At 39.2% G+C, this 26,330-nt stretch overlaps 1 protein-coding gene across 2 annotated transcripts in view; it reads left to right on the top strand.

Moving 5' to 3' along the window:
* EPB41L4B (erythrocyte membrane protein band 4.1 like 4B) overlaps window positions 1–26,330 on the top strand; it is a 169,248-nt gene that overhangs the window by 50,466 nt on the left and 92,452 nt on the right. For both annotated transcript variants that reach the window (XM_041408113.1, XM_041408114.1), the window contains exons 2-12: window positions 1,578–1,682; window positions 12,103–12,145; window positions 14,383–14,461; window positions 17,779–17,823; window positions 18,551–18,603; window positions 22,657–22,777; window positions 23,388–23,475; window positions 24,020–24,108; window positions 24,351–24,420; window positions 24,593–24,762; window positions 24,866–24,975. In XM_041408113.1, coding sequence (XP_041264047.1) covers window positions 1,578–1,682; window positions 12,103–12,145; window positions 14,383–14,461; window positions 17,779–17,823; window positions 18,551–18,603; window positions 22,657–22,777; window positions 23,388–23,475; window positions 24,020–24,108; window positions 24,351–24,420; window positions 24,593–24,762; window positions 24,866–24,975 — 973 coding nt within the window. The remainder of the gene's footprint in view (window positions 1–1,577; window positions 1,683–12,102; window positions 12,146–14,382; window positions 14,462–17,778; window positions 17,824–18,550; window positions 18,604–22,656; window positions 22,778–23,387; window positions 23,476–24,019; window positions 24,109–24,350; window positions 24,421–24,592; window positions 24,763–24,865; window positions 24,976–26,330) is intronic.

The following is a 26,330-nucleotide window of genomic DNA, read 5'->3' as shown; positions in this document are numbered from 1 at the left end:
AGTTTATAACAATTACTGTACAAGTAAAGATGATGACATCTTAGCAATGTACTGTTTTAAGAAGTCATTGTATTCTCATCTACCTTTAATAGAATGTTGAACTTCGGTTAATAATGTCTATTATCCTCCTCTTGCCCCCTTCAAAATAATGAAACAGTATCTTACAATGACAGTTTAATGTTGGTATAAAGCTTTTATGAAGCTTTAATTCCACTCTTGAAATTTGATATGATTCAATTTCTGTGCTTCTGTTATGTTAGTTAAAAAACCCTAAAAAATGCAACTTAGATAAAATTTTCTGCCTATTCCTGAGCTTGCTTGACTTTCTTGGAAAAACAGAGGTTTTTACTCTGTTATCTTAAACTCCTTATCTTGTCTGTTACTGAAGAAAACTGATGTTAGGCAGTCTAGAACCCTGAACAGTAGTTCTGCATGTTATGATTGATGGTGCCTTTGTGCAGAAAACCAAACTAAAGGAACTGAATGCTTAACTGTGAATTTTGGGGTAAAGTGGAAATGCCCAATATGTAAGTTTTAAAAAATTTTTTTTTTTTAAAAATCCTTAGAGTTGTAAGAGGGACAGCAGTCACAAAGGTGGATCCCGATCAGTACTTCCCTGTATAAAGTACAGCTGTAGCTTCAGCTCTTACTCAGATTTATGATCGTCTCGTATTTTTGGCCAAGGGGTGATTTTGCTCAAGAACTCAAACTTTCTTCTCCAAGTAGCTCAAAAAAAAAAAAAAATTTTGGTTTGTTACTGCCTTTTCCTTCAGCCTACCTATAATCTTCAAACTTTGATTTTCTTGTGTTGAAGATTGAGTACCTAAATTGTTGCCTTAACCTCAAAACAAGTACCCAGGCCAATGCAGCCTACCTTTAAGAATCTGCTAAGTTTTCTACCCTTACCTGTAGGCCATAATTGGGGTTTTAGTTGTTAACTTTTATTTCCATGCCTGCACGTTTCAGATGGCATGCCAAGTAAGATTTACAGCTTTTTTGGTCCTTGTTTGTTTCTTCATTTAAAGGTTGTAAATATGATGGCAACTGGCAACATAAATGAAATCTTATCAAATCCCATTAATTTTCTTCACAATGCTCTTTGAGTGTTCAGGCTGTCCAGAATTTATTTTGCAGCTGCAGTGGTGGTGTGGCACCGCATGACTGCAGTTGCTGTTGATAGCCAGCAGATTTCAGGTGGTGTATGTTAAGCAAGCTTTTCCTGGAGAATCTGACTTCCTGGGGTGCAAAATGATGGCTCTGTGACTTAGGACACTTGTAGGGCATAAGCCTTCCCTTTCTCTTGTACGTTTTTCATTATGATGAACTTTGAAAGCTTGCTTTGAGAGTAAAATCTGATGCTGTTGGAATAGCTGCAGACAAGAGCAGCATATCACACTCTGTTTTCTGAGAAAAATAAAAAGAAATGACAATGCAATTCTTCAGAATAAATAGAATTGCTCTTCTGATATTATTTTCCTTTGTCTATCTCTTCTCACATGTTTGAACTTGAAAAGAAACACACCCAAACAAACCCACACTGGCCAGTTTTAAAAAAAGCATTTTCTTTTCTGTTACAGAAAAATGCAAAGGGACAGGAGTTGTTTGACCAGATTGTGTATCATTTGGACCTTGTAGAAACGGATTACTTTGGCCTGCAATTCATGGATGCTTCCCAAATTACAGTGAGTATAACTTGATTTTTATGTTTTGAGGTAGTTTGTGTTGCCTGTTACAACTTTATTGCTGATGTTGGAGAGATGTCAGCACTGGGGGCTGAAACAAGTGATGCCATGTTTGGTTCTTGCACATAAAGCTACATCCTCTGAATGAGTCCTGTGTCATCTTACATGACATGCATGTGACTTGATTGCACTCAAGTTAAAACAATGAATTTTGGTAAAGAAATATGTGCTTTATGGTGAGTAGACTCATGGTATTCAAAATGTTTTGCAGGCAAGGATTTCTTGTAAATTTGCTCTCTCTGCTGTTCTGTAAACACATTGTGTCACTTTGTAGGTTTAGGTTCATTTGCAAGAGCAAAACGTTTTAACTAAATGTTCTCCTTCTCTTCCTTTTATAAGTACCAGTATCTACAGCTAAAATAAATAAATATTTAAAAAGTATTTACAGATCTTAATAGATATATATTAATAGGATAGGGTTAAAAGACTACAGCATTGTGATTGCACTGTATTGACATATATTTAATATTTTCCTTTGTCTGCTCACCCTGTGTGAGCAGGAAGTTTGACAAAAACCTGCACTGCGGATAAAAAATGTGCATATTTGGAAAATAAGTATTTCTTTTAGTGCTCTCTGGTCAGTTTGTAAATGTTTTTTCCATGAAGCAACAGAAGATGTCTTCTCTGGGAATATATAATATAAGAAAGGGAATTCTCTGGGAATATATAATAAAATAAAGGGAAAATGTAGCTGCAATATTGACATCCTGGGAAGACTGGGTTCTAAGTTTCTCATCCCAGAATTTTCAGCTTTATTCTCTAATGAGCTTGGGTCAGAGGATGAATCGGGGTTTAAGCAGCTACATTATCATCTGTGTTTCACCAGTCACTGCAAACAACAAACAAGAAGTCTATCCAGGTACTGTACTAATGACTTGATACTGGAAGAAGAGAATCTGTGGGATTGGGGAGAAGCAGTATTAATCTATTTATCCTGTTGTCCAAATTAATTTAGGTTAATAGCACTGAAAACTGACGTTTTGAATGAAGTATGTCCATAATGGGTTTGGTATTTTTAGGTGGTTTCGTGTGTGTGTGCTCCTGATAAAATTTCTAAATACATCAATTGTGTGTACTTTTGTGATAGATCTGATTATAAGGACACAGCTAATAGGGCAGAGCCTGCTTATAATGGGAAAACTACATTATATTGTCACTGATTGTCAGATCATCCAACTGGGAATTTGATAGCTAGGAATAGTTACCTAGCAAGGAGTTCCATAATGTTTTGAAAGAAGGGAAGGAGAAAGGGAGAGTGAAATATCCTTTCTCAGTAAGAATGAGAGCAGATCAGCCAGAAGCCAGGCTGAGGAAGCTGGGAAGACTCATTTCCTTGTATGTTTGCAAAACTGAAGGGCTCTTTTGACTGGTAAGAAAGATGCAGATGTGAGTAGCTGTGTCTTCTGTATGTACCTCTCTCACTGGTGTTGAGGGCAAAATGTGCCTATACATGCAAGTGTCTCAGCTTTGTTTGTTTGCTGTTTCTTTGCTCTATTAAGGAAGGAAGTGCATGATGCATCTGCAGTTGCAAGAGGGATAAGGGCTGTGAACAGCTGATGGGGGGGTCTGAAAAAAGCCAACTCTGGTGGGGGGCTTTGGTGGTAGGGCTGTAGTTTCCTGATTTAAGAGGAGCGTTGAGGGCAAAGTTCTTTACCTTCACTGAAGTGCAAGGCCAAAAGCTCTTGGCTCTTGTTTTTTTTTTTTTTTTTTTTGGTCTGGCTCAAGCTGAACAGAGAGTAGAGCTTAGAGAATTTCAAGGCACAAGGTTTTATCTTGCCCAGCACCCTGTGCCCAAAGGTTCCATGCTTTAAGAGCCTTCCTTCATCTGTTTTGAACCTGTGACCTGCTCTTTTTGTTTGCACAGCAATTAATGCATAGCCTCCATGGGCTTCTGCTTAGTGCCAGCCCAGACACACAATGCCAAGTGGGGGACTGGGAGATTAAAGTTGTGTAAACCCCTTTGAGGCTCTAAGCCTTTGTCTTTAGTATGTATTGTTAAGGGCTAAACATGTTTAAGCCACCATTACAAGTAAGGGAGCACAAAATAGTCTCTGAATAGTGGAGATTACTTCTGTGTGCTCCAAGGCCAGCAGCTTTTGAGTGCACTGTGTTTCCTGCAGTCCTGTAACTTTGCCGAAGAGTTGGGACAAGCAGTGTTGATAGCTGTGATTTAGAAAACAAAATCATGATTAGAGTTTATCTGCTTTGAAAGAGAAAAAATGTTAATTGTTTGAACAGCTTATTTTTAATACAACCCCCCCATAAAGCTGTAAAAAGCAAGATGTCAGCAGTAATGCAGAAAATACTGTAATGACTATTCAGTGAACTCTGCATTACTTTGTACCTTGTGCTCTTTGAAGATATCCATCAGAAGAATGTAGAAGGATGCAGAAGGACAGAAGGATGTAGATAAACATCTAATAGTTTATTTTAAAACAAATCTTAATGTACTGTTGTATTTTGAGTTACTTGCCATTAACTCTAGAAATATTCTAATACAAGAAAATAATTTCTTATTCTAGCTGTTACAGAACTTCAACAGAGATGTAGTGTTTGAGGTGATTGAAGGCTGTCACTCTGATGTAGGAGGTCTCTGCAGTGGTTTAGAGAAAATGCAAAGCTTATTGGGTTTTCAGTTACTTTTACTACAGTATGTGTTTTTTAGTGAAGCAGGAGGCCTTGAAAACTTCAGCTGAGGTTGGGAATAGCAATAATAACATCTTGGGACCTATTGAAGCTCAGTTGCCACGAGGAAGTATTTAATTGATCTTTGTAGGAACTGGGTGCATGCAATGTTTTCGATGGTTGGTTTGGGTTATTCACACTTATTTTTGGCCATTGGTAGCTGATGTTTATCCATTTTCAATCCAGGAGTGTCCTTTCTTTGTCTCTTATTCTAAATCATCTTACTAAAAAAAGGCTTTTTGTGGTTAGCAGCTCATTTGAGCTTTGTATTTTAGAGAGTCTCTTAAGACTTAGATATCTCCATTTCTATAGTTACATTCTTTGTTCCAGTTTTCTGTCCTGTGGTGCCAAAGCATGGATACCCTCCCAGCCTCTCCTGTGTTTTACAAGAATTCATAACTGAAGGATTGCCCACGTTTATTAGCTTGGAATTTGCTTGTTTTCATCATGATTTTGTTTCTCTTCGCAAGAACAATTACAGAGTAATTGAGAGGGAAGAATTTTTAAGAAAAATTTTTGACTTCTCTATTTTTTTTTTTAGTTTGTGCAAATGAGTTGCTGTCATCTGTGGGAATGGATGGAAGCAAAAGAATTAAAATGTCCCTTTTCTGACATGTGTCTCTTTCAGTGATCCTCTGAGTCATTTAAGTCCTTTATGTGTGATCTCTAATGTCACAAAGACCCCTAAAGAAGGTCCATATGGAACAGCCTTTCCCAGCTGTGCTCTGCAGCCAGTTGGACCATTTTGAGGATATGTGGTTGCAGCCAGTGTATCTGGCACATTGGGAAGCACTGGATTTACACTGTGTGTACAGCAAGACTGATGTGTGAGGACACCCTGTGCCTCCTGCCGGTGCTGCCCATGGCTATGGTGGGGACCAGGGTTTCCTGGGAAGATGAGTGGCAGGACCAGCCTGCAGTGAATTGTCCTGGTAAACCATGTTTGCATCTGAACTTCTCAGTATTGACCAATTTCTAAATTGGGTTTTGATGCAAGAGGTGAGGAGACAGTGGAAAGAGGACATGGAGAAGGATGTGTAGAAGTGAAATAGGCTTTCATGAAAGCAATTGCTCCAAGTAAAAAAACCAAGAGGGAAAAAACATGGCCAAAACTGTGTTGCCCAGAGTGGGCCTGACCAGCAGCAGCGTGTCAGGATGCAGTGATTCTGACATTGAGATCCTCACCCCTATGAAAGGCTGCCTTCTGACCAGGTTTTTCTGAGTCAGGACCATGTGTGATTCATGACAAAGGATTTCAGCAGTGATAGGGGACAGGTAGGAAGCAAGCTGGAAAACAAATAATGTAAGTACCTTTGTTTCCTCGACACATCAAGAACTAGATTCCTGGATGTTTCAGCAGGGTCAGGGACTTGTAGGGCCTTGGTTCATTATGACTGCCTCTGCTGTATCTATCTGAATTTTCTTTTAAGGGCTCATTGATCGGGTTTTTCCAGCTGCTGCTTTTAATATTACTGCTGTGACTTCTCAAGATGTGAGGGATGGGGAAAAATGAGCAGTTCAAACCAGTCAATTAGCCTCATAGTGTGCTATCTGGGAGTCTTTTTTCTTTGTACTTCTTTATACTTTAATAAGTGTTCATGAAGCAGAAGAAAATAGGGACAAGCCTTTTTTTCAATATACTGGATATGGGAAAGAAGGGAGACTGCTGTAAATATTTTGATAATTCTAAGTGTTTCCTTTTCTGCTACTGTTAGAAACATACTATGTTCTCCATGAATAAGCTGTGACATTCTTCTGTGACTCAGTTTCCCTTCCCTGACTCTCTTCTTCCTCTGGATGATGAGAACTTTGGGACTGTGGTGGTTGCAGGACGTGTGTCTGTGGATTGTAGCCAACAGCAAAAAATACCAGTCACAGATGGAGGGTCCCAAAAGCTGTAGAACATCCTGTAGCACTCAATGCTTCAGTTTCTAATAGTGGCAGTGGTAGGAATGCCAGTTCAGTAACTGGACACAGGCAGTGTGGCTGACTACACAGCGATGCAGAGCACCTGGTGAATGTGGAACACTTCCCATCTGTTGCTGTCCACGTCTGCATTGTGGTTTGTGAACACATGGTGGAAGACTCCAAAACACTAACAAATTCCAGTCTTTAGTCTTCCAGTAGCACCTGCTGTTTTGGGAGGACATTTTTCTGAGAAGCAGGCATACAGGGCAGGTGGTTGTTGTGCTGTCTGTCAGTGATGCTTCTGCACCTCTCTGCAGAGTGTAAAGAATTCTCTCTGGGACAGCAAACCGTCTGTCCTGGTTTCTTTTGTCTTTGTGTGTGGTTGGAGCATAAGATGAAGTGATTTCTCAGTTTTCTTCCACTGATACAGTCAGGTTTGTTGCCTACTTGTTGCAAATCCCTTCAGTTTATTTTTAAATGTTTGGACGTAGGCATCAAAATTAAAAGTAAATTGCTAGAATTGATCTGGAGTGGTATCTGCTCTCATTGTCTGTAAAGTAAATCTAATGAGAAATATACTAGACCAGGAAAGTTTTTTTATATATATTTTAATATAATTCTGTGTTTTACTTCTGTCAAGTCTGCAAAGCAAAATATTATTTGCTTATCACATGGATATTAATTAGGATAGGCTAATGGTCTTGAAGGATGTCCTTACATCTCTCTGTTATTCTTGGTTAGTTTCTCTGGTCTGCAGTTGAACCACATTATTTATCAGGATGTTTCTGAGATGGCTCTGTGCTGACTCAGACTGGGACAGACCAGGCTTCCATGAATGCCACTCAATATGTGGAGGTCTCAGGGCTGGTAAAGACCCTTAAGGCCTACAAGTGCCCTCATCGCTCTGGAATTAGTATCTCTGTGGCCTTGTACTTCCTAAGATCACAATCTGGAGCTTTATCACAGCTCCATCTGCCCTTCTGCTGCTGGACAGCTCTGTTTGCACCCTGCATTGCCTGCACTATCCCACTGTGTCTGACTTGTGGAAGGTGGCAGCTCTTCTTCACAGGGCAAAGAGAACTTGGCATGGGAGCTGCAGAATGGTGTCAGTTGAAGGGGGCAGCTGGTCTCCCTTGTTCAGGCCAGGGATAACTTTGAAAACTGATAAAATTTTGCACCTGGATCAGGTTGGTTCTCCAGTGGTGTTGATGTGGTTCTGTCCCACTGTGCAAGCATGTTGGATACCCTCAAGGACAGTGGCTCCACAATCCCTCTGGGCACCTGTGCTTTGTCTGAACAGCCTCATGGATGACAGTCTTCCTGTCTAGCTGGGATCTCTCCTGAGTCTGGTGCCACTCATCCGTCTGCCATGGAATACCTCTGAGAGGTGTCAATCATCTTCTCTACAGCCTTTCAGGAGGCAGCTGAAGTCACCTGTCAGGCGAGCCTTCATTTTCAAGAGGAGCATAACTTTCTAGGAGGGATTAGAGAAACACAAGAACAATACCTCGTTGTTTCACGTTGTAAGCTCTTGGGAGATTATCTTGTTTCTAAGTGTATGTTTGTGTACTCCCTGAGTTTCTACACGACCCCAGTTCTCATTTGGTTTTCTGTTATTATCATAATAATGTTGAAAGGTGACCTGCAAAAGAAAAGAGGGCTTTTGCTCCCTTGTTCCCTTTTAAATCTGTAAATGTAGAGAAATCCCCAAACTGTGGTTTTGTGGGTAGAATTTTTATTGGCTTGATTTTTTGGTGTTTCTTTTCTGCATGTGATACATGCATATTTAACTTCTCTGCTTTAGAAGGTTGCGTGAGTAATGGCAGGCAGCTTAGTAGGATTCAGGTGCCTAGGAAACCAGAAAGCAAGAAGACAGTTGAAGGGATAATTGACTTTTGGTTTTAAAGGTGCCAGCTTTTGTTTAGCACACCTTCTTTTATGAACTTGATCATTGAGCATAATTCTCTCTCTTGTACCTCCAGCATGACTTGAGAATGCTTTCAACTAATATTTTTCAGAGGACAAATAAAACTATCAGTAAAAATGGGCTTCCTCTTGCTGATAGTTAAATATATAAATAAGCATGAGGAGGAAGTCTATTCAACATGTTCTTCATGCATTTTAAACTAGCAAAGAAAGCCAACCAAAAAGGGTCAAATGCAATTTTTTTTGCCTTTTCAGGTCACATTTGAGGGCAGTATAAACCAAGACAAGGAATTTTCATTCTTTTAGGAAGCAACTAGAGAGGTGGTAGAATTTACAAAGCTCGGGTGTGTGATGGGATTGTGTCAGGTTGTGGAAATTCTCCTTTCATTTGGCACTCACGTGGTCTATATAAGCTGACTGCTTTAGCAGCTGTAGTTTATCTGCTGTATCTCGACACAAATATATCCTTCCTATGCTGTATATCTATTTTGAGAAAATATTGGCTAGCACCATTAGGAAATGCTGAGCTACTTACTTTTTCCTCTTCAATAAAGTGAATGATCAACAGGAGACCGTGCTGAGATAAATACATGCTTCCAGTATTTTAAGAAATTAGTTTTTTTAAATGGTGCTTCTTTCATGTGGAATTGATTGGTGTTTGTTTTCAAGACATGAATCCCAGTCAATGGCTACTGTGTTATGTCAGTTAATACCATAGGAAGCATTATTCATTTGATAGAGCAAAGAAATTTTGCTGAGATTAAAGAGGAATAAATGGAAATTAATCTAGCATTTGACCTTCCAGTTTACCTGACAAAATTAAAAGAGGGACCACAGTGGTCTCTGCAGCTGATCATGGAAAGTGGAGAGGGAGGTGCTGAGCTCTCCTCCCTGGAATCCATGGAAAGGATGCATGGGAATGGTTCAAAACTGGATCATGGGAGGTTCAGACTGGACATCGGGAAGCATTTCTTTACCAAGAGGGTTGTCAAACACTGGAACAGACTTCCTAGAGTAATTGATGTCCCAAGCCTGTCCGTCTTAAGAGATGTTTGGACAATGCCCTTAACATGAAGTGGTCAGGCAGTGGAGCTAGATGGTCACTGTAGGTTCCCTTCCAGCTGAACTACTTGTTCTGTTCTAGCATAATCATAGAATTCTGATTACCTGCAGTAATCAGGTTCAGTTGATCAGGTTTGGGTTTTTCTTCCCTTAAAATAAGAAAAGCAGCCTAGACACTGTCTTCCTGTCATAACACAGTCCTAAAGCAATTAATCCCTTTCCTCCTCCTCCTTGTTCTGCACTGATATTTCTGAGTCCAAGCAGGATACAGAGATTATGGGGGGGGGGGAGAATGAGTTTGTTTTGGGGGGTATGGTTGAAATGAGTCTGGTCATCTTGGTCCTACACTGTGAGATCCATGGTTAAGTTTCTTTGGTGAGTCCAGATCCTGAAATTATGTATGTTCATTTAGCCAGAGCACAGAACAGGCAGAGATACAGTCTTAGGTGCTGAGAGAAGAGCAAGGCTACTCTGGTTTTATTCAGCTTCCTAGTGAGATTTCCGAATTCATTGCTTTCACTTCCCTCTAATTGAGTCAGCAAGCAGTATGTAGCCAAGCCCAAACCTATTTTAGGCTTTAGCTAGAATGCTTTGATTTTTTTTCAGCTGAGAGGGACATTTGGAAGGCTGGTGTGGTACACAGTGTGAAGAAGCCCTCTGACATTATCTGAGGCAAAGTGTTAAAATTCAGCCTGATTTTCACAGAAATTGCACAAAATATCTGACTCTGAAATTGGAGTTGGTTCATAAATCTGCATGAAGACTTCCAGGTCTGGGAGCTCTGGGCCAATAATACTGCCAGTCCATGCCCTACCTCTGTCAAGTATTTATGATCTGTGTGGTGGCACATCACACACTTAATGTGTAGTGCAGGATGGGGGTAAAACAGCAGCTTGCTGTTGCTTCTGAAGAGAGGTGACTTTAATGCTTGCTGTGCTTTATCTTGTGGAGCCGTCTGCCTCTGCCTGCTTAGGTACAGAGAGTGATGATGGCTTCCTAAGCTGTAGTCTCAGTTAATGGCCTGCACAAGTAGTTCCTGGAGTCTTTTTAAGTATTTTTTTAGTCATTATTTGAAGCATTTGCACTTGCAAATAATCAGTTTGAAACTTACTCTTATTTGAGCTTTAATGTACCTTAAAGACCACATGCCAAGAAAAGGGACTATCAGCTGTTTTTTCATTGGAATTATTACAGTTCAGGTTGTTCAGTGCTTGTTCCAGAACATGGTACTAACAGGAGTTTTTGGCATGTATTATAGATGCTGTTTTCATGAAGCTAAACTTTTCTTTTAATGCATTAATTATATTTGTCTTTGAGGGGCTTTTCTTTAGCCAAAATAAATATTGAATAGAAAGACATTTTCATAGCTAGGTATTTGAAGACTAAAAAATTTATCTGCCCTGGAGCTATGAAAGTAACAGACTTATATAATTTCAGTTAAAAAAAAAGGCAAATGTTGATTTTTTTTTCTTTCTCAAAAATTTGAGATTTCACAAAGCCGTAATTTTTCATAAGAGAGCAAAATAGAGACAAAGTGAATTACTTGCAACTCTAAGGAATGTGTTTATATGAGCTGTAATGTTTTATTTCCATTCTGGTAGAGATTTCTACCAGATTAGGGATTACAAGAATTGATTTCTTGGCAGCCTCACCTAAGGGAGTCTTGCAAGTCTCCTGCAAATAAAATCACCTTCAGAGTCATTGTTCCATTTCTCTTTCTCCCTCTTGTGAGATTTATTTACCTTAAGGGTCGTAAGCTGTCAGACTTTTGATCTGTACGCATCTGTGATAAATTTTTGCCTTGGTTTAGAACACAGTAAATAAATACCAGTATTACTAGACAACAAATAATTCTGCACATTTATTCAGCCATAGTAGCATAGTGGTGGTGTAACAATAAGTAGTCATTGAAAGGTTATCCTTTTTCTGAAAACATTAATTATTTAAGAGCAAGAAGGAAGAGGGTTTTATTCCTGAGATTTTGTTTCACAGTACCTAGTTTATAATTTTAAAATAGATTTAAAGGTAGAAAACCACTTATTTCAAAGAAATCCAAAACTCTCTTTCCACTTTGTATGACAGAAGCATTTACATGGAGGTGATTCAAATAAGATTGCAGCCTTCTGTAGGACATTGAGCAGAGACTGTAAAAGATTTAAGCTAAATTTACACCAGCTTGTGTTTATTGCTGCCTTTCTGTAGATGCAACTTACACTGACAAGAGGGTGTGTAAACTTTGCCGGGAATCATGTTTTTGTCATCATTGTTGCACTATTCCAGATCTGCTGAGTTAATTTAAAAAGGAAGGGGTGGATTATACATCAGTGTTTCCCAAATGATTTTAGTGGGGTTAAGTCTCTTTCCTTACCTTGAAAAAACTTGGCTATGAGGCAGTGGACGGCAGGATGGTACAGGCTCTGGAGGGTCTCCATCAAACAGAGGTTCAAAGGAGGCTAAAACTCAGGGGTCTGGGGAGAAAGGGCGCCTTCCTTACGCACCACTGCTTTGTGGCCTTGTATTTTGAAGCTCCTTCTGTGGAAGAGTGGCTTCCCTGGCAGTACTGATGAGAATTTAAAAATCAAGCTTTCTCATGTGGAAGAAGGGAAGTTATTAAACGTGCCAATAAACGCTTTCACCAATATGCAGAAGTTTAGAAAATAAATATGGCAATATTTTCTTATAAGAGATTTTCCTCTGTTAAATTTTATTGTAATCAGTTAATGGAGTCAAAAAATCTTGAAATGGAACTGCTTCTAAGTGTGGATTTTCTTTTTTTTAGCACTGGTTGGACCATTCAAAATTCATTAAGAAGCAAATAAAAAGTAAGTACTGTGTCTCTGCCTGTTTATTTTGTTACTTCCTAAAGAATTTGAATTTAGTGTATTAGAACCTGATAGAGAATGTTTAAATATGGCCTTTAATGGAATAAATATTCCTTAGAAAATAGTTTTAATTTAATGGGTAATTGGCTGACTATATTATATCTAAAGGCAAGAGCACTTATTAAGCAGTAGCCCAGCCTTCAGAAGCCCTTTGTTAAACCTTTGCTGTTTGTCTAAGGCAGAGTAGGTTGCCAGGTAATTTCAGTCTGATCTGTGAAATTGGGTTGCCTGGACACAGATCGCGGTTCCTGTAACTGCTTCTGATCCACAACAGATATCCTGCAATTTCTTTCAGAGAGTGAATGGAAAATACTTCATTGTGTACTTGTTAACTTTTTTGTTTGTTTGTTTTTGGGGTTTTTTTTTTGTTTGTTTTTTTTTTGGGTTTTTTTTAGATTATTATTATTTTAGGAGTTAAATTAGCAGAAATACCTGCTGTTTTGTCAAACGTAGTTTTGAAATAGCTGCTGTTTCATCAAAGGTAGTTTTGGATGGAGGGGTAGGTGGATTCTGTGAAAATTGTCTAGGGCAGGGAAGTAGCTCCTGGATTTTTCATAATCTGGTTGCAGGCTTGAGTACAGTACAGCCATTGGCATTGACATGTTTTGTTATGATGCTGCAGCTGGCAACAGTTATGGGCCATGAAGACATGGCTTCTGTGAGATTAAAATGTGTTTTTCAAGAAAATTGTCGATTGCCTTGGAGGACTTCACAGAAATAGATCTTGATTGCTTCAGTGGTGCTTTGCCTTTCATTTTGATGAGTACCCAAGTATCTAGATGATTTTTGTTACCAGTGGAGTTCTTCAAAGGCCTTTAGGATAGTTTGCTGTCATGTCATGGTGTGTGGGTGTCACATGCTAGAATCCAGGTGAAGATAGCTGCTATGGATAAGGTTTTTGCTGTTTGGTTTTCTCTTCCCTTTTCATCACACCACAGACTGCTTTACCTTAGGTGACTAGCTGATTTGCAGCTGCACTTTCTCTAATAGCCTTGTCCTGGAAAATCGGTGATTCTGCAACACCTTCAGCCAATTTAGTTGCATGTTTTTGTCTGTTTTTAATGAGTGAAGGGCCTGTTTTAAAAATAATTTGGCCAGTCCTGGGTCTGAGAGGAGAAGCAGTTTGTTGGGTGTTGTAAAGGTCTGTCTCACAACAGGTTACTTTCCTTTGCCTTGAATTCAGCAGATGCTTTGTGAAGAGTTCCTCTTTCATGATGGATGTTGCTCACTGCTGTCTTTTCCAAGTCATTATCTCACCTTTGCAGACCTCACCAGTGGTGCTGAGCTGTGAGCTCGGGGTGCTGTAACCTGACTTACAGGAGCTGCAATGGAGACGGAATCAAAGCTCTAATTATTTGACTTTTAGCTGCATATCATTTAGTAGAGGGATCATTAATAGACATATGTTTGCTTGTTGATGTGGTGTTACAGAAGACCTTAGAAAAGTGAGGAAAAGTAATTTTTCCATCAATTAATACATCAGCAGGCAGCTGGTCTGAAGATGAGGATTAGGCAGATAGGGATGCATTGGTCACAGTTTCATGGTAGCTGGATAACTTCCTATTATCTATGTTACATGGGAAGTCCAATGTAGCATTCACCTTCTGACTTTAGGAAATACAATTCTTGAAACCCCATGGAATTTTTTAGCTTTCTGTATTCATGGGTGCCTTCCAGAGTTCTCTCTAGCAGTTTTCTATTTATCTTACCTTTTCAAATTACTTTGCTGAAAATTGAATTGAAAGCTGATCTATTGGGTAGGTGTTTTTTTTTGGAGCAGTGTTTGTGCCTGGTAAGAAGGAGCATCACCCTCTCCTTCCCTCTTCCTTCCATTTCCCCCTGGGTCCAGCAATAGGGAGTATACCTAGAATTTGCTGTCATTCACAGTGTGCTGTGAGGCACCCCTCTTTGGACAAAAAATGTGTTTGCCAAATGGACTATTGTCTTGATAAATTTGAATTCATGAGTATCAAAAACTATGGTAATCATTTATATTTTTTGTTTATTGCATGCATTTTTAAATTTAAAAAAACATGAAATATTTTCTCTGACAAATCTGAAAAATGTAACTAATTTGGAGTTTCTTGGGTTGTGGGGTGGTGTGGACACTGTTTTGCCTTGGCAAGACTGCAAGGAGTATAAACCTTTTTTCCCATTTAAAATCTCTGCATGTGCAGTTGGACCTCCGTACACGTTGCATTTTCGAATTAAGTACTACTCGTCAGAACCGAACAACCTTCACGAAGAGTTTACAAGGTAGGAGCTGTGCGTGGCTGACGGCATTTAACACATAAGGGTGCTCATTTTGTCTGCCTTCTTAGGTGTTTTCCTGCTATCAGAGAAACATCATGTTTTTTATTTGCTGCCAGAAAGCATTCATGGGTTTCTCCAAGCGTGTTGGTGTGCAGGAGATGCTGTGTTCTGGTACTCTGAAGTAGGCAAAGAAAGGCAGAGTGGGGTGGGGAAAGCTGCAGCTGGGAGACACCTGCTCGTGATAGCTGCCATCCTCTGAGAGGGGTTTCCATTATGTCCAGCTAAAATGCCAGTGCCCTGCTTTGTTCCTCCTGCCCCGAGACTTGGGGGTGATTTAATAATGATACCAAGGGTAGAGAATTGTGGGAATAGCCAGTTTGAGCTCTGGGATGAGAGTTGATTGAATCACTTCTGCTTCCCGTGGTTCTCTGTGAAGCAAAAGCTGGCATTGTATAAAGTCACTCTACAAATATCTGAAAGTCTTTCATTTCAGTCTGCTGGGCTCTTTCTGTGGACCTGTACCTTGTTGGATCCATAGCACCTTGGTTCAGAGGATATTCTGAAAGCTGGGAAAGGAGCAGCTGTAGGAAAGGGTTTACTTATCTTTTGTATCTGCTTACTTTGTGACTTTTCTGTATAGTAGTCATCTATCTTAATGTTATTTTATCTTTTCTTTTGTTCTGCCTCTCACCGTAGGGCTCTTCCTGTGTCTTCTAATTTGCTTGGCAATAATCAGTGTACTTCTAATCAGCCTAAGGTGTTTAAAGATGGTTGATTGTTGTAGTTCATGTGCATGTGATGTTTACATTAAACTTACGCCTGCAAGCAGATGATTCCTGTCTCCCTCGCTGTCTGCTGTGCCGACCATGGGGTTTTTCACTGCCTGTGACGAGATTAAAGGTCTAATTGTCACCACCTCATGATAGAGACATGGGTCTTCAATATCTGTTATCAATTTAGTACAGCAGTGATAATTCAATAAAAAGGCATATTCCTATAGAATGTATAATTAACTTATAGAAATCCCTGCTACTTATGTAGCTAAGTATGAGATCTTAAGAGAATCCAAAAATCTGGATGATTTATGGACATCTCTAATGAGAAAATGCAGTTAAATTAGTGGGAATAATATTTGTTTTCTGGAAATTGATGTAAGTCTTCATACATCAGGGTGCATGTCTGATAAGTATTACATTTCCCCTGTGGTCAAATTATGGCATTACTGTCTACCACAAGATTTCTTGCTTAATGCTCTGAAGCATATGATCCTAGTCACAGTGAAATTGGGTTTCTGAGCTATGTGATCATTGCTGTGATCAAGTAAGACATTTTGTCTGAAAGTATTAAACTCTGATGCCTTGTGATCTAATTATTGTTGAAAGGTGACATTTCAGAAGACTATTTTAATTAGAAAAACACTTTAGTCAGCTAAATATTCAGTGTTGTGAACAATTTCTTTTAATTATAAGCTTGACAGGAGACCACTGTGAAACTGTGTAAGAAAAATTGGGGCGCCTTTTTTTTGGGGGGGTGGGGGGGAAGTAATTTTGAATTTAAGAATTTTATAGTTGGTAAATTTTTAATTCTTTGATTTATGGAGATTTTTTTTAAGAGTATTTATGCTAGTTGGACCATATTTTCCATGTAGCATGTTGAGTAAAAAGTGAAGATTAATAACTGTATACTTAAAATCATTCCAAGTAGAAGAAAAATCATCCTTAACAGCAACTGTGAACTTTCCAGGTGTTCAAAATTCCTTCTGGAGATCTGCTTTCTAGTAGACTTCAATATCTACTGAAGCTACAAACATCATATTCTCATAATTAACACATTATTTGGAAGCATTAATACCCTTCACCTGCTCTTTTTTTTTTTTTTGGTTTAATAACACAGTTGAAATACAGTTCATTTTGGAAGACATCATCTGTCACTTGTGTGCAACCTGATCAGTTAGTTTAGTTAGAAGAAAAACAGAGGAATGTGCTGTACTTTGTGTTGTGGAGAATTTTCCAAGTTATCTTGCTGATTTGGAGTAGCAACAATTGAGATGCCAGTGTTTGTCAGCCTGTGCACAGAAAAGGAAGAAGGGTAAGCCATACCCACCACAGCGGGGCTGCAGCACTGCACAAGCCCCCTGAAACTGATAGGTGCACTGCCCAGAGTCTTCTTGCAAGTTTAGAAGAGTTCGTGGGATTGTGAATCATCTGGGCTATCAATAAGAACAGGATGTATACTTGTCTACCCTTAATCTACACATGCAAATACTCAGATTTGATTGGCAGTCAGGTATTAGCCAAGTATGTGAATCAGAGATGTACCAAAGAGCTAACATGGATAAATGTGATTCTGCTCTAGTGTTATCATGAGAAATCTTAATCTTCCTTTCCATTTCTGTTTCCCTGTCTGATTCCAACCGTTTGTCCTTCACCACGTTCACTGCACATCCTCTGTGATGAAAAAAAACCCACTTTACCCATTCTTTGTAAAGCCAGGAGAGGTCTGTGTTTGCATTTACTGGGCTCTCAGGAGTGCTTCATGCTTTCTTCTCTCGAGTCATTCATCTTTGCAAGCCTCACCCCACAGTGTCCAGAGCAGCGCAGAGCCTGCCTCTGCCTTCCTGTCCTCTACACACCCCTTGCATGACCCAGGGCACTTGTGCATGCCTCAGAGCCCAGCTCTGAGTGGTGTCAGTGAAGCATGCCCACAAGTGAAGATTAGCAAAGCAACAGCTTAAAATACTACAGCAGTGTGAAGGCTGTAAATTCCTACTTGGTGTATTAAATAACTGTGTGAGCTCTATGGAATTCTTCTATTCAGAACTTTGCTATTTTTAAGTGACATTTTGGTATGAAGCTTTCCTTTTGCCCAATTTGGACTTTTTCCATGTTCTGTATTTGTGTTTGAGAAGGCAGCCCTGAAGCCTACATGCCTTTATCTGTGTTTTGTTTCTAGATACTGTAGTTCAATTCCTGCCTGAATTAGGTAAGACCCAAGTTTAGGAGAACACTGGAGTGTTACTAAAATTTAGGTTGCTGTGGTGTATGCTCAGACAGAGCACATCCTAAACAGCAAGACTTTGGACAATGTCCTGAACACAACCAGTCGACAAAAAATGTTCTTCTCTTTGATTTTAGTGAAAACTGTGGGAGCTTTGAAGCTTGTAGGGTGTACCTGTGTGATCCCAAAGGGCCTTTTTTTGTAAAGAGCAATTTATTCAAATTGCTGTTACTACTTAATGAATTGGGATATTCTTCCAGCCAGTGGAACTAGAAGGATGCCACTGTAATTACTTTTGACTTTCTGAATTTTTTATTTGTCAGGTACCTGTTTGTATTACAGCTCCGGCAAGACATTCTTTCAGGGAAGTAAGTACCTTTTTACACTTGCAGCTGTAATTTGAAGAATTGATAATAGTTAACATCCTAGTCATTTTGTTTTTCATTAGAATACAGACATATAGGACTTTATGTGTATCATGACTATATTACTGACAAACAGAATGGGTAATAATTTTGATGGATTGATGAGGTAACAGAAATGTTTAAAGAAAGTGAAAACTGTTCTGGGTTTTTGACTTGAAAATGTAACATGGGCCTGCTGCATTTTTTCAGTATGGTGGGTGAAATAGAGGATGAGAAAGTTGAAGTGCAACACTTTTTGTTCAGGTCAACTCTGAAAAAATACTTTGTGTTTTTATAGTCTTCTGACCAATATTCATTCATACCTGCACCTTTTTTTTTTTTTTTTTTAATTACAGAAACAAAAAACCTCAAACCCATATATTCTAAAATACAGTGTTAAAGCAAAAATAGTTCCTTAGTTGATTTAGTGTTTTCTCTGTTAGTTCAAACTTGTTTTATGGTGAAGTGTATCATGTTTAATACTAATCAGAATGTACCAATTTAGGTACATTTGTATCAAATAATCATATACAAGTAACAATTAATTGTAGATGTTTCATAGCATTAGTAGTTTGTGGAAGTTAATGTTTCCAGTTTTTGTATCAGGCTTCCTTTTTAGCTTTATTGCAAGAGAAATTCACTGACAAGAGACATGGTTTTTATAGTTTTGTTTTTTTGTTTTGTTTTTAAGATTGAAATGCCCATACGAAACTGCTGTTGAACTAGCAGCTCTGTGTCTTCAAGGTATGCTCTCTTTTGAAAGTGGTTTGTCCTAATTTATTAGAAAACTCACTTACTGGTTTCTTTTCCTGTGGTACTAATGCATTCTCACTGATCATACATAAATGCCATTATTTTACCCCAGGAGAAGAATTTTAGGGAGGTCACTTTCCTGACTTGCCTCCATTCGTAACTTCTGAACTACGTTAGCCAATATCAGCACACCTGATCTGGGGGGGAGACTCTAAAGCATGGCTAGACAAAAGTTTCATGGAAACCCAGGGCTGATCAGGGAAGAAGGACCCAAAATAGCTCCCTACTGAGGGAAAAGCTGTGGCGCATGCACAAGTGTTACCACTTGAGCCTGAAGAGCCAGCTGGCCCTTCACACAGTTAGTTGGAGGTGGGTGCCTGTGAATTTGGGCTTCCTGCTGCCTGAACAGTGCCTAGGAGAGGAAGCCTCCACAGTGGGTGACTCAGGAGATGGTTACAGGGCAGGAGGGAGGGAGTGGCAGGTACTGGAGAGGAGAGAATTACATGGGAGGGTAAGAACTAAGGTCACTTCTGTGGCAGGAGCACGGATTTCGTTATGTAAAAGCAATTCCAGTACACTGGGTTTCATTACGTTATTGTAGGGCAATGTAGTTTTTTGTTGCTGCAAGCATGTTAATTTGTTAATAAACAAATATTTGTTCCATTTCAAGTAATTTGTTTTGCAGATGGGGAGGAAATAATTGTAATGAAGCTTAAATCAAATTCATTTTTTGTAAAAGAAAGTGCAGTGAGCTTGACCATTTTAAGCATATCAGCAGCAACATTAACTGAAATGAAAAATTCTCTTCATGTCTCACTGGTGGTTGGGCCATGGCACACAGAGAGCTTGAGCAGAGTTGCTTAGTTTAATACAACAGTGGAAGTAACTCAGTGATTCTTGATGGACTTGACAGGCAAAACTGGGAATTCAGTTCCAAGCAGCAGCAGGTGTAAATCTTAAGGCAGTGGATTGTTTTACTGCACCAGTTGGCACAACTGTGATTGTCAGGTGTGCAAAGAACTGCTCAAGGCAGACTCCTTTTGTCTTGTTGAGGTGAAGGAAATGTGGAGCCCAGATTTGATTTGTTGCTTACATTTCCACAGATAAAAACTCCAGTCCAAGCAAAGAGGACCAAGCAAACAATAATAGGTTGATGCCTCAACATTTTGGGTAGCAGCTGACACCTGTGATTACTGTGTAAATGCAATACAATAGCTGTCCATCATGTTTATGATGTGTCCAGCTATCTACCAAAACTAATACTCTTTGATGTTGTCTGTGGGAACACACTTTTACAATTCTTTGCTGTCTTGTTTTTCAGTTTCAGTTTTCCACTATTTTGACATCATAGCAATAAACTTGTCCAAAATTATTTCATTATTGCAACTCTTGCATTCTCTTTGCTGACATACATAATAATAAGCATTTTTGGTGTAAAGTTTGCTACATTTGGACACTAGAAACATAATTAAGCAGAAAAGTATAAACAAATTTTGATTATTCCCTCCTCAGTGGTTACATTTTCTTTGTAAAATGGAGTCTTGCTCCTAAGACTTTTTCCTTTTCCTTTTTCCTAAGAGTGAGGAAAAAGTTATGAATTGCTATTCAGGCATTGGTAGTCTGAGCCCTCTGAAAAAAAATTCTTTTTACAAAGACTTTACATAAGCTTTACATTTCATACATGCCTCTTTTTTATTTAGGGAGTTTTCTGTTAAAAGTAGTTCTTGGTTTCCAATAGCAGTTTCCAAGTTTTGGGTTTTTTTGGCATTGGTTTTTTTTGTTGTTTTTGTTTTTTGGTGAATCGTCTTTCAAACATAAATTGTTGATTCGTTGCCAATCCCATGAAAGAAATTCTGTAACAAGTAACACTGGTTTGTAGTATGGGGTAACATATGAAGCAGGTAGGTAATATTATGCTTCACTTAGGGATTATCTGTGGAAATGTTGTCATCAAACTTGAGTTCTCACTGTTACAGTTAGTTTTTAACTGCATCATTAGTGTTGTATGGTCTTAGTGTTTAACCAGATATACTTTTGAAGCTGCTAATTATATTGAAAAGGAGAACATTTTCTCACATCTCCAATTTTCAGTTCTAATCATAAGACCTCTTCATGGAATACTGCAAACCTTTTTTTCCCTCTGTATAATAGAATCAGCTATATATTTAAAAATAAATATATTTTTGGAGTTTTCAAAAACTTTCTAGGAAACACCCTTTTGAAAATGTCCCCCAGGTTATTTTCTGAAGAACATAGATAATGTATATGCATGTGTTATGTAATGTCTGCCCCACCTTCCACCCACCCCCCCAAAAAAGGGCCAAGAAGGGGCATGCCAAAGCATGTTTTGAAGACAAAAAGGAAGAGATGGGTCTTTTGCTGTGCCCTTGCATCTCAAAATATTAGTGCTGCTGAGCCTCTCTGTGTGTCTTCTGTCCTGCAAGCTCATGATTCTTCTCATCCTTACACATCCTTTTTACAGCACAGTCAGCCTTTGTTCCCACCTTCTCTCTCACTTAAGCAGTAGAGAAATCTCCCATATTTTTCCTAGATGGTTGGCAACACATCAAACTTCAGATCCTTACCTTTTTCTCTCCCCTTGAAGTCCTCCTTGCTAATGTGTTTTTGCTGTAGCTCCCTCTCGTATACTGGAGACTGGAGTGCCAGTAATTCTTAATATCTGTGTTATATAGGCTTCCAGCTTTGATGAAACAGCCACGAAGCTGAGATATCTGTATGTCCTTTTCTTTAACAGAGATAAGAATACTGTAACTCACTATGGAAGATTACTGTTGAGAGAAAAAAATGTGTGTGAGACAGTAATTAAAAATGAAGACCAATGAACTCAATCTCTTTATTATGCTTAGGACTGCTAAATGTTTCAGCAAAGCTCAAGTTCTCAAAACTACCTAGTAGGTGTTATCAGCCAACAGATTGGATTTTGAATGTATCTTCTTATCTACTGATGGATCCTGTTAAGTATTTTTGAAGTCTGGCTGTGACTGAAATTTTTGCAGCTGTTAAGTGTAAAAGCGCCCTGAAGGAATAAAACTGTTTTCTTCAAGGGATTTCATTTCCCTCTATGCTTTTTCATTTTTATTTTTATTTTGGTAGTAGTAGGAAGGGTAGTAAACAGTTAAGGAATGCTGACTGACAAAGGCCTGGTTGGGAATCCCATCATTTGTCAGGTGACACATGGTATTGCTGAAGAGCGTATTTCCCACCGATGCTTGCCACACAGTCCTGAGGCAGCGACACTGCAGCCTCTGAGTACAGCTGAGCGGCTCCAGGGGCAAAGCTGTCACAGACACAAGGCAGTTAAGGGTGACAGTCACTGAAAAGCTCAGCACTTGCATCTCCTGCTGAGCTCAGTGGAGTTGGAAAGTATTCTGCTCCTAGAAAACACCAGAGCCTAAGCGTGTAAGTAGAAAGTGACACCTTAATTATGTCAATGTTTCAGCATTTTTTCCCTTAAAATTATTAATCTGAATATTACACCACCACTGTGATTAAAAAACCACACAGCTTTATCATTGGTTTAATGAGACTAGGTATTCCCTTCATGTTTTGACATGAACAGAAACATAACTCCTAAATTTGTCCTAAATTGGGACAAATAACAAAGTGTGTGATAGAATGGGAATAGTTAGGGAAAAGTGTGCAATGAGGGGAAGTTTCAAAGTCACCTCTTCTAAAACAGAAGATGCATTGATGATTGTTTTTAATAGAAACTTTATTTCCTATAAGTGCTTTAAAACCCCAAGAAGCAGCTTTAGTTGTGTTGGTTCAGTCATAACATTCCTGAATGTCAGAATTCTGTACCACAACCTTACTCTGCTCCTGCAAATACATTTATCTGACTTCTGCTGTGAAATCTGGCTTGAATTTACTGGGGCTGGGAGTGGGAGGATGGGGTGTTAAAGCATTCTGCAACACACTTAGGAGCTTGCAAACTATCCTTGTCTTTTCGGGGATAATGGAATTAAATATTTCTGGTCATCTCAAGATCTTTATATTTTTAATTTCTCAATTGATTGATTTCAGCTGAGTTGGGAGAGTGTGAGCACCCTGAGCACACACCAGAGCTCGTGTCTGAATTCAGATTTGCACCAAACCAGACTGAAGCAATGGAATTTGACATTTTTCAGAAATGGAAAGAGTGCAGGTAGAGTACCTGTGTGGGAGTGGGGTCTCTAGCAACAGGTTTTCTTCTTCTCCAAAGTCAAATCCTTTCAACAGACATGAAATGGGGATTATGCTTGTCAGTGGAGAAGTATTGTAAAAAGGCTTTGAGCCCTCTCCTTCCCTAGAAATGGCAGGCAGTAATTTAGGGAAGGTTGTTGGGGTGAGTTTTAATTTTTTAATGGTTTTTCTTTAGATTATTTTTTAACAATTTAAGGAGCGAGGTCTTTTTCCTGTTTATGTTGGAAATAAATCTCTTTCTCTTTCTCCCCTTCTTTCATTCAAATATAAATTTTATGTTCAGGGTGGTAGCAAACTCATTTTCCTGTATTTTGTTCATAAATATGGTACATTTTAGTGATGCTTTGTTACCTGAGCTTTCATCCTTATTGGCAATTTTAGACCTTTGCATTTTCAGTCCTCTGTTTTATTTTCATTTGGAGGGAAGAGGGTAAAACATAAGCTAAGCTTGAAATACCATTTAGTGTCATTAAGACTGAGGACTCAAAAAAAAGGGTTAGGGGAATGAATCTGAAAGCATTTAAAGCAGGCAAAATTTTTTTTACCATGAAGTATGAATTTTATGTTCATAGGGGAAAGAGCCCGGCGCAGGCTGAATTGTGCTACTTGAACAAAGCTAAATGGCTAGAAATGTATGGTGTAGATATGCATGTAGTTAAGGTAAGATCCATGTGATGTTTTATTTTATCAGTGTGAGGTCCCTGCCCTGGCGTGGGTCAGTCCCTGAGGAGTGTCCTTGTTATGGTCTGGGCTGTCCCATGGACTGTGGTCCCTCAGAAGTCATTCCCACCTGGAGCACCCCTCCCAAGGGTGCTTCTCTGGGCTCCCACAGCATCCCTTTCCACATGCCTTCTCCTGTGTCCCTCAGTTTCTTCTGTTTGTGTCTCCTTCCCCTGGCAGGAACTGCCTGCTCTTAAACAGGTGAGGTGAGGTGTGGGCTGCCCTGGATGCAGTGTTGGTGTGGGTCCATCTTCATGGATCTCAGAGCCTCTTTGAGCAGCACATGGCCTCCTCCCACAATGGGCACCCTGCAGCCTCCTATTGCCAAAATATACCACTTTGCACCCAATATAGATGCATATTCTTCTGTTCTGTAATGGCAACTTTATTGTTTAGTTTAAGACCTATGGATTTTGCAATACTACTCTATTAAAATTTACAGGGCTCATGGCAGATTCATTATTTATTCTGTACTTGCTTGCAGGGAAGAGATGGTTGTGAATATGCTCTTGGACTGACACCAACAGGCATATTGATCTTTGAAGGAGCCAACAAAATAGGCTTATTCTTTTGGTAATCTGCTTTTGTGTTATATTCCTTTTTGTTAAAATGCTGAAATCTTTCTTCTTTGCATAATGGGATCTTGACTGTATTTTGTAATTTATAATTGAATCTACAAAGTTTAAAATCTGAAGGTTAAATCTGAAGGTGGATTGGCCTGGTTAGAAGTACCACTCTTAAATGTGAAATAGTTGTAGAAATGAAATTATTTTGATATTATTTTAATTCTGTTCTTTTTTGATTCTTGTGTTTAGGCCTAAAATCACAAAAATGGACTTCAAAAAGAGCAAACTAACACTCGTGGTTGTAGAAGATGATGAACAGGTAACTTCCTTCCCTTACTTGAGCCTGATCCAACAAAGTGTGGTGTGTGCTCAGGCTGGAGAGAACACAAGGGAGGCTCAGCATACTGTTGGCCCAGGCTGTGTTTCTCCTACCAAGGACAATAACTAATATCATGCATGCCAACTTCCAAAGCTTTTGTTTCTGCATTTAGGGCAGAGAGCAAGAGCACACATTTGTTTTCCGGTTAGACAGTGCCAAAACGTGCAAACATTTGTGGAAGTGTGCGGTGGAGCACCACGCTTTCTTCAGATTGCGAGCCCCAGCAAATAGTAAATCTAGTAGATCCGACTTCATAAGGCTGGGATCACGCTTCAGATTCAGGTATTTAGTGAAGTAACAGCAATATATTTATCTTTATACAAAGGAGCAGGTACAGCTTCCAGCAGAAGGCAGCAGTTTACTTTGTTTATTTCTGTGTTTCAAGTGGGAGGACAGAATATCAAGCAACACACGGGACGAGATTACGCAGAACTAGTACATTTGAAAGAAGGCCCAGCAAGAGATACCCTTCTCGGAGGCATTCCACTTATAAGGGTAAGTGTTTTTAGACATCTGTGCACTGAGCTGGTCATGCAGGTGTCCCTTTAAATCCTATAAATGTCACATTACAATCATGACATCTGTACCCCATTATAAAAAGAAGAGTATATCAGATCACCTAAAAAATCACAACGTGCATGGAGGGTTTTTTTTGCCACAGCTCGTTGTTTCCCTCTTCTGTTTTTAATCTCTATCTACAATTAATTCTTCCGCCCCCATCTATGGAGGAGGTACCTGTGGTTTCTTTTGTTGCTCTATTGAGGAGGAAAGAAAAGTTGCAGAAAACCCATTAAGGCAAAGCATGTAATGTTTTTTTTTAAGAATTGCTTGTGTCATGTGGGGTGGAGCAGTGTCCAAAAGCCTCACTGATTTGCTTATCTAGACAGACAATTTTAGGGTTATTGGGTAGTCTCCTTATGCAGTTGTTGTGGCTTTCCTGACTGTTATGACATATTATTCACCCCTCCAGAATCTGACCTTAACTAGCTTGCCCTGGGAATTGAGATGTGCTGAATTTAAATGGAAAGACAAGGAAGTCATTTCCCTTGTGATTTTGTAATTTGTCCTTAAAAACTTGAGCTTTTTGTTCCATGTAGAAAAACCTAGGAAGGAGCACTGCAGGGTAACCCTCTCCAAATTCTGTATTACTTGAGCCTGCAGCTGTAGTTGTCATATGGAGCAAGGCTGCTGAACACAGTAGTGTGAGATGAGATTCCCTTAGAATGTCTTTGCACTCGTTTGCATTCCCAGAATATAAACTGCAGTTCCATGAGCAGCCCTTGTGGTACTATGGGGACATTTTTGTCTTATTTATAGTTGGGGGAGAAGGGGTAACAAGCATTCATGCTTTCTAGAGGCTGTAACTCTTTCTCCTGCTTCCTTCCTTAGTACATCGAAGGAGTTTGTTTAACTGAAATGCAAATTTAATAAATCTGTGAGATGCTGTTATGTGAGACATGAGAGGCAACTATATGGTGTGGGTCATTTTATAAGTGGAAGAATTAATTCTTTAAATTTAATTCTTGCTATAACAGAATCTGAGAGACCTGCAGGTTTTGCTTTGAGTCTCAGTGCTTCTGTACTTATGCCTGCGAGATAGAGGCAGAAGAAAGAAAGTACGGCTTATGCTTAATTATGTTCTCTGTCCATTGCAGCCGGTCAGAACTTCTTTCACACCCAAGTGATTGCCTTCTAGAGAGCTCAAGAGCATGTTTGTTAAGTTAATGCAAAAACTCCCTGTAGTTTGTTGTCTTTCATGCATCTTTTGGCCATCAAGCCCTGTACCTAAATGCAGCCCACAAGGGTTGGATTCTCTCCTAGCTCTGTCGCTTTTGAGACTTCTGCAGTGT

This window comes from Onychostruthus taczanowskii, unplaced genomic scaffold (genome assembly GCF_017590055.1).
Source record: "Onychostruthus taczanowskii isolate IOZ18803 unplaced genomic scaffold, ASM1759005v1 scaffold29, whole genome shotgun sequence".
In the NCBI taxonomy this organism is placed as follows: domain Eukaryota; kingdom Metazoa; phylum Chordata; class Aves; order Passeriformes; family Passeridae; genus Onychostruthus; species Onychostruthus taczanowskii.
Note: the sequence above shows the minus strand (reverse complement) of the source record. Positions and strands in the feature narration are given on the sequence as shown.